The following is a 15784-nucleotide window of genomic DNA, read 5'->3' as shown; positions in this document are numbered from 1 at the left end:
TTTCATCTAAAATTCTACTATACATGTTATGTATGTTATGCACACGGAATCTGACGGTCAATGATGAGAAAATAATGTGATTTACATGCCGTTAGATTATTGTGTATGTCATACATGAGTGTACGGTAGAAAATCCCAATTTTCTGCGCAAACTAGCATGATTAGGGATATACTGTGGTCTGTTGTAGGAGGGGCAATGTGACATGGGCAAAGAGCCAAAGAGGAAGAAGCTATTGTGGTTATGATCTGTTGGCTGAATCTGTATTCTTACCACCATACAGAAGCAAAGTAATACTTCAGTTTAGAGATCTAGGAGGAGGAGAGTTCGAAGAGAGTTTTTTTTACTGTATTTCGGTGTATGGATTTACTGTGCTTTAACCATCCGATTTTACTGGTGGATTGCAAATTGCAAACCCTAGTCTTTTCAGTTTTGTTAATCAAAACAATGTGTTGGTATGTAGAAGCTGAGTAGTCAAGAAGAAAATGACACTATCTTCAGCGTAGGCTCATGAAACTGAGTTGAGAGAATTTTAATGAAAACTGGTTATGAGCTGCTAAACCAAAACTGTTTTATACGTTTCATATAGAAATACACCATTTGACAGCAAAGCTGCTACAATACACGACTTTGACAATAGTACTATCAGAGAAGATCTTTTCATATAGAAATATCCTCAAAGGAGAATGACATTAAGCATAAACTTACATAAAAACAAAATCCAGTCTTGTTCTATTTTAACTACATCTACATCCTCCTGCTTTCATCTGTAGCCGGACAGAAATGAAAATCTACTATTATCTGTTATCTTAGATGAGCAAAGTGGAATTCATAGCTGCTAATCCGTTCGTGTCTTCTTCTCAATACTTGACTTACTAAGTACGAGTGAACCAACTACAATGAGCATGGCACCTACAAACCGCTGTCAAACAACGCTTCTCATCAGATATGCAAATGAAACTAGCATGAAAGCCTACAGACACATGTCGACAGTTTATTGCAATGAACCAGGAAATGCAGAAACAAAATTACAAATTAGCAGTCAGATTTTGTGTCTATTGCATGTGATACTCTATTATTCCAATAATGTGCAAGCATTTAGTATAAAGTTCTGCCAAGTGTGGTGTCTGACTCCAGAAACCAAATAATTTTGGGCAAAAGTACTGTTTATCACCATTTTGTGTAATTTTGAACATAACAGTGACCACAAACAAGCTATAGTACCATAACCTTTTACAGTTGTAAGCATTTCAAATTGCAACAATAAAACCCACAGAGTATACAAGTTCATCATCTGCAAAGGAAAAATTGCTTCAGTATATCCTTACTGAAACAAAGTCAAATTTTTCTCACAATTTTGGAGGCCCAAACACTACCATCTAGATGCCAACAAGGTAACTCCTTTGTTAATGTCCACTCAGCATACACTTGCTCAAATTGAAGGCCTTATGACCTTGTATAAGTAACATGACAGAGTCAGCAAATTTGGCCATTTTAATCAAAAAAGAAAAGACTGGGACTTTATGGTTTTGATCATTTTACTATTACATAACAGTCGAATCTCCTTTTACTGAAACCAGTATCAGAATGAGCATATTATAAGTTCTAAACTAAGCAATGCCAAACCTTTCCATCAAATCTCAGGCCTAAATACTAAGGCCAACTAACTCATCATCGATACAGTATAACGCTCTTTTGTTAGCTCTCACTGTTCGCACATTTCCAAGAATGAGTTGTATGAAGAATAAAGCTCATGAAGCATACAAAAGTTGTTCTTTTACTGAAACCACCATCACCAATCAACTTATCAACAAAGCCTATACTAATCAAAGGTCACACATTTCCCATCATTTTCTGTTAATATTCATTCTTCAAGCACATTCACACAATCAATGCCTTGTAAAGTTGTTGAACTTAATAACTAAACCATTTTAATCAGCAGAGAAATCACACCCAAAAAACAAAAACAAAAACAAAAAAGCCTTGAGCTTTAAACAAGTAACAGAGATTAGAGAAGTGGGCATATCACATTCATACCTTCAAGGACAAGGGCTCTTGGAACAAGAAGTAACCAGCTAAACCAGAAGAGAGGAAATTCGCAGCAAAATTAGTAACCGTAGCTTGTAGAGATGAAAGAGCTTTAAGGCTGTTCACATAACACCCCCACATTGTCACGTTGAATAAAACCACCATTCCATACCTCAAAATCTGATCAGCAACAATTATTCACCTCCATTACAAAATCTCAAGTAGAGGATTTTCAGATATAAAATCCAACGGTCGTGAATTCATGAACTGGATGTGAGAAAATCACCTGAGGAGTAATCAGCTTCGCCGAAACGGCAGCCAGAGCTGCGTTTAGTCCGGCGGAGACCGCCCAAGCGTAGCCTTTCTTCTTACCCTCCATCAAATTTCCAGAAAGAAATTGGATCAGAGAGATCGACTGTGGAGAGAAGAGGATGTCGTTTTAGCTTACGTGAATATACCCAGCCATTTGCTTCTAACCACGACAAGTCGTTGCGCCAATTATAACCATTTGTGACGTAGCTGATATGACGATCGAGGTTAAGAAGATGATGGTAGAAGACGAAGAAGCTCCGATGAGAGGTCGCGGGTGGTTGTATTTGATGAAGGCCTAGATGAGGGCCCAAATTTATATGGGCCCCCAAACATAACTGTGTCTTGTCCGACTGTGTAACTCATGAGTTCGACGAGATAGCATGTTCCATTATGGCCAGGCCACATTTGGCAACTAGGATATAGGAATGGATTATGATACATAATTGGGTTGGATTATAATAAGATTGGATTTGTTTTACTCTTTTCACGTGTTTGGTATGAGAGGATTAGAACTGGATGGATGAGTAAAACGATACATATGCAGAAAAAAAGAAGGGAAAAAAATCATCAAGATCTAAAGGTATATGAACAGAGTGATTAGCAACGGCAAAAACTGCTAAAGAGAATTACAATTTCAAATCCATCACTAGCTTAAGGAAAACAAAACTAGATCAAGATCAAATTCACCCGTCAACAACCATGATATGGTCAACAATGAGGAGGTGATGGGTGATTTTGACAGGAGGAAAATGTTGTTATAAATTAGTCGTAGAAGTCTAGGGTTTGTCGGAAACAGCTGGATTTGATTAGGATTGGTTGCTGGATATGGGAGGAGGATACAAGGTTGGTGGTTGTGTTTTGGTTGAAGAAGGATGGTGGTCATTTGGTCAATATATAAGGATGGTCGTAGTTATAATCACGTATTGCTATGCATATCCCACCTCTCCAACAAGAGTTGATATCCTACCCTAACAAGATTTAAATTTTCAATCCTAGAGTAATCTAAACCACTAAACACCAGCTTAGATATTTTTTGGTCCTATTATGTAACTAATGTGGGCAAACAAACGTAACCTATATACCGATGACATGTCAATTGAAACTTTCTAGGCAATAGACAAGGATATCTTCATCTCGTGTTGGACCGAATATAGTGGCTCTTGCATAGTGTATCAAATACAGCTCCATGGATTACCACTGTAGGCACCGATACACTGGATCGTGACTTCCAGACTTACCTTAACTTGAGTAACAATAAACACATATTAGGCATTTCACTTTACGGGAGCAACTCTAACCTAACCACTTTGAAGATGACACCAATCATTTATATTTTTAACTCCAGTGTTCGGAAAAATTAAGTTAACAATTTGTGCATGAGAGGTAGCTTGATACCATAAAAAGTGAAGAACGAAATAGTTGTATGTGATCGGCCACATTCAAACACGGATAAGACACGTAAATCCTGCAAATAATTCGAAATTAATCTGCGATTTCATAGTGGATGTTTAGCTGAATTTTTTTACAATACTATATTTTCAATGGGAAAGTTTGCTCGTGACAAAAGCAAGAAATATTATGTTGTGGATCTAAACAATAGAAAAAAGAAAAAATTTCAGTTTACTACCTTATGGTAGTCCTTCCCCTTTCAATTTGATCAGCAACACCCCAATGCTTTTAATTTCAATCAGCCGTGCCAAAATTTTTATGAGACATCCAAATCGGACGACAAGTGGTGACCTAGCAGCTACAAACTTAGTGAGTGGGCCAAGAGAAAGGGGTAAATTCAACATTTCACTCAATTTCTACCTAAAACTAAAAAAAAAAAAAAAAAAAAAAAGATACCAAACTCGCTGGCTATGGGTTCTCTCCAAAACTAATGAGAACTACAATGGGGAGCAAGATTGGAAGTAACCAAGCTGCCGTCTCCTTCCTCACCAACCTTGCACGCGCCGCTTTCGATCTCGGCACCGGAGCCACCATCGTCAACTCCGTGCTCCCCGTTTCTAAATAGATTGCATACATTTAGTAGACCCACTAGATGGGCTTATTAGTATTCAATTGTAATCAGTAACATAAACACTTTCCACAATGAAATATTGAAAGAAACGGAAACCTAATCTTGCTGTAAATCATCGAAGTCTATGGTTATGAAATTCAAAGATTATGTGCAACCACTTCTTCCCTGGCTGTAATTACTCCCGTTCAGTAATATCAAAAGATGTTCGAAGACTAATGTTAGTCACACACTCACACTAGTAAAAAGTTTGATACAGAGAATGGGATAGTTATGCAAATGTCGGGGTATCTTCTAGATGTCATATACTGTACATACCTCCAACAATATGGAGTATTTACTACATCACCAAGCATAAGTAACACCTTCTTTGGGACACCCACAAGCCATGGTGAGGCCCAACCGCTACTTGCATCTTGTAGCCCTATATTCAAGCTACGCTACGGTATCCGGAAGTCGCAAATCCGCCGCCGGGAAGCCACCTTTCCGGCCTTGCCAAGTTGCCTCCACAAACATGCATTTCTATACTAGAATGGTGGTTGCTTGTCCCACATCGAAAACAATGTAAAGGAGAAGCATTCCTTCACCTATAAAAGGAATGCCTCCTCCCACTTAAACACAATCCAATCCCATTACATCTCTTGTAATCTTGTTAGGCCGCAAGGCTCGACACACTAGTACACATTCAAGTGGACGTAGTTTCCCGCTAAGACGGGAAGCGAACCACTATACACCTTGTGTCAATCTCTCTCTCTCTCTCTCTCTCTTTACGTTAATTAGATCCCCAACGGATCCAAACGTTAACATTGGCGCCGTCTGTGGGAAGCCAACACAAAGGCTTCGTCACCTACCACGAACTTTGACCCGAAAATGTCGAGTCGACGCTCATTCAACATCAAATTAGGGCCGGTCAGCGCCCAGCATGGCTGGTCAACGCCTGGCGGGGTCGGTCAACGCCCGTAGGCAAAGTCAACGCCCGGCGGGTCCGGTCAACGTCTGGTCAACGCCCATCAAGGCTTGTCAAAAAAAGGTCAACGCTGAACCTTCAAAAAAAAAAAAAAAAAAACTTGGCGGCAAAACCTCTCTGGACACCCAGCGATTTCATCTGGACACCCCACTTCTTCGCTGTTCTCCGCTCCGCCAGACAACCTCCGCTGCGCTCCTCCGCCCAACTGTAGCTCCGAGGACCCGCCAGCGACCGCAGCTCCTACGATCTCCGCCAGTTAAGGATTCACCGCTCCGCTAAAAATACCGCCGGCAAAGCTTCTTCCGCTACACAGCGCTCCGCTCCGCTGAGTTCCAAATCTCCGCCACACTTTGAGCATCCGTCGAACTCTTCAGCCACCGCCGGACTCGTCGGTCTCCGCCGGACTCTTCGGTCTCCGCCGGACCCTTGAGCACCAGCGGCAAAACCTCCGCCCACCAAGACAATCTCCGCTTGGCAACCTCCGACCAAGCTCCTCCGCCGAGCTTCTCCTTTGAGTTTCACCGCCAGGCCTGACAGCTCTGCCAAGTCCGACAACAGCTTCCGCCAGGAAATCCTCCGCTGACCCGAGCTTCCTCCGCTAAGCACCATCAGCGGCACTTTCCTCCGCTAATCCCCGTCAGCGGCAACTCTCCCGCTAGGCTCGATGGCTTCTCGTGCTCATTCTCGTTCACTCATCATCATCGACCTCGATGTCTGCAGTTCCAGAATGTGCAGCGGTAACCCAGCGGACAAGGGGCTCCGCCAGCCAAGGCTCCGCCATTCAAAAGCTCCGCTAGCCATCGTCACGGCCTCCGCTGAACTCTTCAGCTGACCATGCTCCTCCACTGGCCACCACGCCCCACTGGGAAACTCACCGCCAAACAGCCGCCGTTGGAATCCTCCGCCAAGCTCTGGACACCCAGAAATTACTCTGGGCACCCATTCCATCTTCGAGCAGCCTCTCAGCCGAGCTCCGAGTCTCTGCTGAGATCTGTGTCTCCGCTGAACTCCAAGTCGCCTCTGAACCCCGAGTCTCCGCTTTCTTCGCTAAGCACCAACCTGCAACCAGTGGACAAGGCCCAGCACCGCCGGTCGAATACTCCGCTCCGCCAGCTCGTTAACCCCCCAAAAGCCACCGCCAGCCCTTGTAATCCTCCGCTGCAATCCTTGAAGACACCCTCTTCGCTTGCAGTCATAGGCAACGCAGGGCCCAAGCCGACGCTATCACCCCAACGCCGGCAGCACTCACTGCAGCGCCAAACGATGTCCTCCGGGGGACAGCCTTCAATTTGGGGTGTCAGGCTTCAGGCTTCGAGTCTTTATGGCAGAGCTAAGTTTCCCTCGATATATACTTATCTCCTTACTAATGCAAGCATCACGTGATTCTGCTCTTTGCATGGTTTGGGCGACACCTGCCTGTACTGCTGCACATACAGTTCACATATATAAATGTTTATGTATGGCCCACTTATGCCGCTCCCATCAGCTGTGGATGCATTTGATTCCTGTTAAGCTAAGTTTCAAGTTAACAATTATATGTTTAACTCATTTGCTATTTATCTCCTAGAGAAATGTGAACTGTGCATGCATGCTTCCACTTGACATCTAGTGCGTCATAAAGTCTTAAATCTCATGACTAGTCCTATCCACAATTGCAAGTGATAGCATGAGCTATATGTATATATAGCTATATCTATATTCCTATGATCCAAGTTGATTAACAGAACATGCCCACGTATGAATTGGTTATGGAAGTCAACCATGCATGTTTGGCTAGGTCCAAATCGCGAACTACCATGCATATATAACATGCTCACCCCTAATTTTATTGGTGTTAGAATCGCACACGGTGACATGCTTCTTTAATATTTCATTGCCATATTGAAATTCATATTAGCGGCACACAATCAAGAATGCCATTTGTTGTCGACTACAATTTTGCATTTACACTATACTTGAAATTTCATCAAAATATATATGCAAAATATACATGCAAGATACTTGTGTCGATTTTACATACTCATGTACTAATCGCCTATTTTGTTTCAAGGAGATATAATCACCGATCACATTTCCAATTAGCAAAATCACCACCTTTCGACTAAGGTACTTTGTCGAAGCAATGGACCGTCACGCTCGGCCAACTCCACTAACCTCAAATCGGCATAAGATAAGTGCCTTCCTCTTATCTCTTACGCTTTTGCAATTAGAGCCTTTGCCATGACTATACATGCTTCCATAAACTTTTAAGCATGCCTACAACATTTCGTAGATTTGGCAACACTTTCTAGATCTCACATACTAGATATGCCATGCTTCACATACCGATCTCAACGATCTCTAAGCATTCCTACAAAAATACAAAATGTCATTAGCATCCACACTACAAGTACTGCCTGCACATGACATGCTTCTATTTAATTGCAAAATTAAATAAATGTGAGACACTCAAACAAAATTTTATTACTTGCTCTATTTTGTTTGCCATATTTCATACAAATACACACTGTATGAGTCTATGGTCACCGCCAAGCGGTAAGGCAACGCCTCATAATGACAATGACCGCTACGCGGCATTGCAGTCAAACTTTTCTCCTTCGAGAAAACAGCAAGGGACTAGTTAACACAGCCCACGGCAGCCATTGATCCGGCAGTTAACCCCGACGCTTGGGTATCTAAGATTGGGCTCGCTACCCAGCACCCTCTGCTCCGCGCAGCTCCCCTCATCAAACAATTTTTCGACCATCCGGAGGTCTATAGCCAGGAGTGGGGACTCCTCGCAGGGCCTAGCAGGGGCCCACCCGAAAGGGCAAAAGCGTTCGCTCCAACCAATTCTAGATGGACGACGCACTCGCACTAATTATGCTTGATATACGGCCCAAAGCTACGCTTTGGTATCAACCCGCGAGCACACCCTCCTTGACTGGGGACTTCGGGGACTTGTACATACAGCCCAGCATAATTAGCAACGGTCACGCTCATGCCTCAGGGCATCACCCACGAGCTACCCGTTAAAGCCTCAGCGGCATCCCCGAGCTTCCGCTCATGCCTTCCCGGCACCCACGAGCTTCCGCTCACGAGCTTCCGCTCACGAGCTTCCCGCTCATGCTTTCCCGGCACCCCGAGCTTTCGCTCATGCCTTCCCGGCACCCACGAGCTTCCGCTCACGAGCTTCCCGCTCATGCCTTCCCGGCATCCACGAGCTTCCCGCTCATGCCTTCCCGGCATCCACGAGCTTCCCGCTCATGCCTTCCCGGCATCCACGAGCTTCCCGCTCATGCCTTCCCGGCACCCCGAGCTTCCGCTCATGCCTTCCCGGCACCCACGAGCTTCCACTCACGAGCTTCCCGCTCATGCTTTCCCGGCACCCCGAGCTTCCGCTCATGCCTTCCCGGCACCCACGAGCTTCCGCTCACGAGCCTCCCGCTCATGCTTTCCCGGCACCCCGAGCTCCCGCTCATGCCTTCCCGGCACCCACGAGCTTCCGCTCACGAGCTTCCGCTCACGAGCTTCCCGCTCATGCCTTCCCGGCACCCCGAGCTTCCGCTCATGCCTTCCCGGCACCCACGGGCTTCCGCTCACAAGCTTCCCGCTCATGCTTTCCCGGCACCCCGAGCTTCCGTTCATGCCTTCCCGGCACCCACGAGCTTCCGCTCACGAGCTTCCCGCTCATGCCTTCCCGGCACCCCGAGCTTCAGCTCATGCCTTCCGGGCACCCACGAGCTTCCGCTCACGAGCTTCCCGCTCATGCCTTCCCGGCACCCCTAGCTTCCGCTCATGCCTCCCCGGCAACCCACGAGCCTCCGCTCATGCCTTCCCGGCAACCCCGAGTTTCCCGCTCACAAGCTTTCCGCTCATGCCTTCTCGGCAATCCTCCAGCTTTACGCTCATGTCTACTCGACACACCACACGTTAATGGAACATTGAATTCTTCTACCATTTGTCACTTATGACAAATTGAATTCTTTTCGCGTTCCATTAATACGAGCGACAACCAAGCAAACACAAGCGTTCAAGCATTCAACACTCACGAATTACAAACGCTTACCTCCGCAACGCTCATACAACTTACATTTATCGTATGCAATCCATATGCTCACACGACCATACGCGTTCTCGAGTTTGTACGTCATAAGCGATCATACTCGGCGCCATTCGAGTGTATACATCAACATGTATCATGCACCCCGTACGTTCGTATATGCCAACGCATACAAGTGCAACTCACATTTGTTGCCCAATGCAACGAGAATCCTACATATGCCTGTTTTTTGTCTTTGTTTTGCAGGTTCACGAGTCCCTTCTTGCTTACGGAGTTCGGGGACTTGTAGGGGCTCCGTGCCGCCCGGTTACTTATGCTTGATGACTTCGTGGTTATAACTCCCCAACCAAGAAGCTCCTCTTACTTGGGGACTTCGGGGACTTGTACATACCTCCAACAATATGGAGTATTTACTACATCACCAAGCATAAGTAACACCTTCTTTGGGACACCCACAAGCCATGGTGAGGCCCAACCGCTACTTGCATCTTGTAGCCCTATATTCAAGCTACGCTACGGTATCCGGAAGTCGCAAATCCGCCGCCGGGAAGCCACCTTTCCGGCCTTGCCAAGTTGCCTCCACAAACATGCATTTCTATACTAGAATGGTGGTTGCTTGTCCCACATCGAAAACAATGTAAAGGAGAAGCATTCCTTCACCTATAAAAGGAATGCCTCCTCCCACTTAAACACAATCCAATCCCATTACATCTCTTGTAATCTTGTTAGGCCGCAAGGCTCGACACACTAGTACACATTCAAGTGGACGTAGTTTCTCGCTAAGACGGGAAGCGAACCACTATACACCTTATGTCAATCTCTCTCTCTCTCTCTCTCTCTTTACGTTAATTAGATCCCCAACGGATCCAAACGTTAACATATACGGATGTATAATAGGCTCTAACAATATTTGACATATTGGCTAAAATATATATGCAGAAACAGAAATATTTACTGATTCTCGATGTGCTTCTAATATCACTCTCAGGTTTGAGGAGTATAGAGTTTCCAAAGTGCCACCACGGTGTCCTCTGATGCAAAGGCCATTAGCTTACAATCTGTTGAATAAGAGACTGCATTACACTGCAAAAGACCAAAGAATATGCAATAATCAGGCCCTCAATAGTGTGTAAAGCACCGAAATCAGAGAGTATCCTATATAATATACACAAAATCAGGCGTTAGAATGTTGAAGCAGCTTTGGTCATAGAGACAGTGCAATAAGAACTCTTCTTTCTTGGGTTACTTTTTCTAGTTATTTGAGGAAAGAACAAATACTTAATTTTTAGAACATATAATAACTCAAATGAGAGAAATAGAAATGAAAAAAATGCCTGAACTGAGAATCTTTCGATAGATATCATCTGCCAAGAGTAATACTATACCATTGCAAGGTGATAATACTATACCGTTGCAAGGTGATACTTCAATATTGCCAAAGCATTTCCTTTGCGACAGTTAGATACTCTCACTCTGCCATCAAAGGTAAAAAGGAAAAAGAGACATGAGAATGCAGAAAATGGGAGATAATATGGCGTTAATGCAACAAAGGTGACTAATAAAGAATCGCTGTTAGGCCTTTCTTTGCAAGAAAATATAAAACAGGCTAGGAATTTTGAATTTTTTGTTTTTGTTTTGTATATTCTTTATTTAATGTTTTTTTTGGCAGTGTCTATAACTGAATTGCATGTCCTTGAAAATTACGACAATTAATTACATGACTACAATATATCATTCAGAACTCAAACAAAGAAAGATTAATTCACAACCTGTGATCCTAGCCAGCTGTTGCAAAGATTTTACCATCAGGTAGAATAGAGGTTCTTGATATGTCAGGTCGCTCCAAATCAATTTCTTCTTTTATCACACATGTACCCTAGGTTGGAGAAGACACAATAGGAAATGGAAAGAATGACATCAGATTTATACATATGATATTCTAGGTTGAAAGTGTGATATTATATCTGTTTGTTCAAGTTAAACATTTGCCACCCATCTAAAAAGGTAAGAGGCCTGAGATGCAATATCTAGTAATACAAACTTACAAAGATGGGAAAGTTACTATGGAAGTGTCCAAACTGTAGGGCACAATTTTTTCATCTGCAGCTCCTGAGATACCACCATTGCATGAACCATCAATGCATAGGCTTAAAACTGCAGAAAAAGATATATATATATATATATATATATATATATATATATATATATATGAAGAGCATGAGAAGAATAAAAGGAGAAGGTGCGATCGAGTTCTTTGGATTCTAATTCCGACACCTGGCTCTGAATAAAACTTGACAGATGTAACTGGAACACCTGGATTTCTAATACCCCACTAAACCATGCCATCCCCATGACTGCATTATGTAGAAAAAAACCACAATAATATCACATAAATTCTAGAATAAACAAACACAATCACATTTCATATATCAAACACAAACGTTGCCACGAATTTCAAGTCCCAAAACCAAATACAGAATGTTACTGCTATATTAATTATAGTTCTTATGCATATGGATGCACATGACAAAAATATGAGACATCACAAATCTACTGGTACCACACTCAGAGGTGATGTATACAAATTAGTATCAATGTCATTATTACAATATACTAATATAGCTTTGCATACTATGATATTGTACTGTCTCCACCGCAGTCATAGACATACTAGATTGCTAATGAGAATAGAAGAATATACCCAGCCACGACCTTTAGGAATCCCTGTGATTCCGACGGTAAAAAAGCTTGAACTGCCATGCACATTCCTACTAAGAAACAATGACTACAATGTAAAAGGTGGGATGAACAGAAAGGTGATAGTTCAAGGTAGTCTTCAACAATTAAACATAATTTGTGCTTAACAATGATGCATCACTTGAAACAATTGTTGGATCGATTAAACATATGATCATAGTTGAACCACCTGCCTACTGTACACATAGAAAACTAACAAATTGGGCTACTTGAACAAGGAAAATCCTCCCGCTAAAAAGACCTTGTAGAGACCTTTATACAAAACTAACATATGACCTTTATAAGAGACAATAAATTGTGCATACCAGCAGGCATTAGTAGCACCACTTTAAATAAGCATGTTTCTGAACCAATAATCCTTTCAACTTAAATGATTTGATTTATGAAGGTAAACATATGATGACCTATCTTTGTTACTTTAAGTCAATTTCTACCCAGTCATTAGTTAGTCAAATGTCAATGGAATTAGTAATTGACCTTTTTCCTTGGTAGAAATAGCTGAGGAGCCAGCATAACAACTTTGAGGTAGTTGCACACCCCTTTCTGCAGTACTAAGATCCCAAATCTCAACCTTGGCACATCAACCACATGAAGATTATGAACAATGGAGCCTGAGGAATGAGGAAAAAAGTAAACATAATCAAGCTAGCTTGCGTATAAACCTCATCAGAAGACGGATCTCCTGCTATAGCAATATATTTAGAGCAACTCCAACAGCTTCCCTAAATTTTGATTTTTCTCTATTTTAGGGAAAAATGAATCTCTTTTGCTCCAACAGATTCCCTATAATTATCCATATTTTAGAGAAAGTGAAAAAAGAGAAAACCAAATTCTTTATATTTACAGCAAAGAATTTAAGGAAGAATATGGTTATATGGAGATTTTAGAGATTCCTGTAAAATAGAGAATCTGTTGGAGTTGGAGAAGAAAAAGATGTTAAACCTTTGACTTTTGCTTCCTTATTATACATAAATTATAGGGAAGTTGTTTAAGTTGCACTTAGATCCTCCAACTTCAGTATTGTTTGTTTCAAGAAATATTGTCCGTTATGTTTCAAGCTTCTAACCGTCCAAGGGCAATGAAGACAATAAATGTATAATACTATAATCCATAGGTTCAAACCTCAATTCTAATAGATATGCATTATGTGTGTGTGTGCGCGCATATGTATATACAAGCCTATGCCCTCGCACCATGGAAGAAACTACTAAAGTGCATTTACAAATTGTTCTATCAGACTACCAATCTTAACAAACCTTCATTGGTTCTAGACTGCTCAGACAGATAACCTTGGACCTTTTCTTCACTATCATCCAGAGTATCTGCATCAGTAGTTTCCCTCTCACCTCCTTCATGATGCTTTGGCCAGTCAACTTGTGTAGAACAAGAATGTGAACGAAAGCTTACAGAAGTGGTAAGCATTCGGCGCGATCGTCTCATGCAAGGCAAACGAGGCGGGCGTACAAAGCAATCAAATATTTTGAACAGAAGACAACAATTTCCAATATCTATAGACGAAAACCACGAGAATTAGCTACCAACCTGGATAGACCTCCTATCTCCATCTCCAATCGGAATCAGCACAAGTCGCCTCTCTAGCTGACTTGGCCGAGTTTTCTTAACCCAGACTCGTTTCACAAAAGAAACACAACTCGTCCGCGCTGGCAATCCGCACCTCAAACAGAATCGCCAAACCAGCCAATCACATGCAATTTCACGCGGATCAAGACCTTTGCCCTTTCCGAATCGGAATTGTTGTTCAACATTTTAACCGCCTCAAACCGCATATAAATACCCACCACCTCCATTCTCTCTCTCCTCATCTCGATCAAATCCCAAATTTCTGAAACCCTAATTCGTCTCCGAAGAAATGGCTCGTACGAAGCAGACTGCTCGCAAATCCACCGGCGGCAAAGCTCCGAGGAAGCAACTGGCCACCAAGGCTGCTCGGAAGTCAGCTCCGACCACCGGTGGAGTCAAGAAGCCCCATCGCTACCGCCCCGGAACCGTCGCCCTCCGTGAAATCCGAAAGTACCAGAAGAGCACTGAGCTTTTGATCCGCAAGCTACCTTTCCAGCGCCTCGTTCGTGAAATCGCCCAGGATTTCAAGACGGACCTCAGGTTTCAGAGCCATGCTGTTCTTGCTCTTCAGGAAGCTGCTGAGGCTTACTTGGTGGGTCTGTTCGAGGACACCAACCTGTGCGCGATTCATGCCAAGAGGGTCACCATCATGCCCAAGGACATTCAACTAGCTCGGAGGATTCGGGGCGAACGTGCTTAAGATGTTAGTCTAAATTTCTTAGGTGTGATTTACGCAAAGCAAATTTTATGTGTTTCTGTAGAAAAATATGGGTATATGAACTTTTAGGATTGCCAGTAATTGCGCTTTTGTTTTCGTAGGGTGTTCATCTTTTGTTGCATATCAAATTGTTGATGGAAGTCTGTTTAAATTTGATTTCTCGGGCTCTATCTTGCAGATTTGCTTAAGAATTTATTTCGTATGTATCAAGACTGATTCACAGTCGGTGAACCTTTGGTTTACACAATCTGTGACCTGTTCTTCGACTATTTTTGTTTAATGTTCCAACAATATGGACCCAGATTCCCTTGCTTGGGATCTTTTAATGAACAACATATAAGAGATGACAACCGGAGGGTGCAAGATGACCAGATTTTGGTGGTGTTAACTGAATCGAGTGCCAACAACCTCTGATTCATTGAGAATGAATAACGAGGGTGCAACCATTGTTCCTAGCACAGAATCTTTCTCAATTTTTCGACTGATCGAAATTTGGATTGCGAGCTTTTCTCAGTCTTTCTCATCTTTCATTGCTTATCTAATAGTTGATGAAATATGGTAGTTAACTTAGTTTGTTTCAACTGGAGTTATTGGGGACCATATGTCACTCGTGTACTTCCATCACTTGGAAATCTGTCTGAATCGAATAGGCCCTCAAGAATGAAGAATGACCGCTGATTTTCAAGGATAAGCAAGTCAGACCATACATCATTTCCCATCATCGGTTTTCCATATAAAACAGTCATTTTCATCTAGCAATTGAGGGTACTAGTTTCTAAATAAGAACTCAATGACGAAGATGGCATCCACTATAATGATTTTTACAAATTCATCGCTTTTAAGCTCAATGGTCTCCGAGAAACAACTATGCAATTCTACTTCTTGATTCTCTATCTTTTCTACATAATGCATCAGGCTTAAATTGGTTAGACCCAAAAAATATTTTAGGTACGTCCTTTCAGGCACGGAACCAGGAATTAAATTTAAGGTGGGCTAAATTTACCTTATGCTGGCAAGAAAAATTATTCTAAAAAATTTGGCAGAGTCTATTTTGTTTTGATGGAATATCTCAATTGCATAGCACTTATCAAAATATCATCCACAAAATGCATTTTGTCACCCCACCAGGCCACCACACCCCTCCCCACCACAAGGGAAAATAAATTTAACTTACTCAAAAGCTAAAAAACACCCTAGTGGCCTGGTGGTTCTTGCCTAGTTGGGTGTGCTCCCCAACCTAGGTTCGAACCCCGAAGCTGTCAAAGTGGTTAGGAACTGTGCTGCAATGCACAGTTGGAGCATTTCACATGCGCCGAAGGGGTTTATCTTGGGCCTAGGAACCCTTTGGGTTCCCCTTGACAAAG

At 42.7% G+C, this 15784-nt stretch overlaps 2 protein-coding genes and 1 pseudogene across 2 annotated transcripts; 1 reads left to right on the top strand and 2 right to left on the bottom strand.

Moving 5' to 3' along the window:
- Nucleotides 1-555: 555 nt before the first annotated feature.
- Nucleotides 556-2598, bottom strand: LOC112173414. Its single transcript, XM_024311030.2, has 3 exons — nucleotides 2313-2598; nucleotides 2036-2206; nucleotides 556-920 (listed from the first exon to the last, which is right to left on the bottom strand). Exons 1-3 carry the CDS (start codon nucleotides 2403-2405, stop codon nucleotides 837-839), a joined length of 348 nt encoding a protein of 115 aa, XP_024166798.1. The 5' UTR covers nucleotides 2406-2598; the 3' UTR covers nucleotides 556-836.
- Nucleotides 2599-10348: 7750 nt separating this feature from the next.
- Nucleotides 10349-15784, bottom strand: part of LOC112171745 — a 91971-nt pseudogene continuing 86535 nt past the window's right edge.
- Nucleotides 13905-14687, top strand: LOC112169696 (histone H3.3). Its single transcript, XM_024306752.2, has one exon. It carries the CDS (start codon nucleotides 13992-13994, stop codon nucleotides 14400-14402), a length of 411 nt encoding a protein of 136 aa, XP_024162520.1. The 5' UTR covers nucleotides 13905-13991; the 3' UTR covers nucleotides 14403-14687.

The sequence above is a fragment of the Rosa chinensis genome, chromosome 6, assembly GCF_002994745.2.
Source record: "Rosa chinensis cultivar Old Blush chromosome 6, RchiOBHm-V2, whole genome shotgun sequence".
Lineage (NCBI taxonomy): Eukaryota > Viridiplantae > Streptophyta > Magnoliopsida > Rosales > Rosaceae > Rosa > Rosa chinensis.
This window is presented reverse-complemented; position numbering and strand designations above follow the sequence as displayed.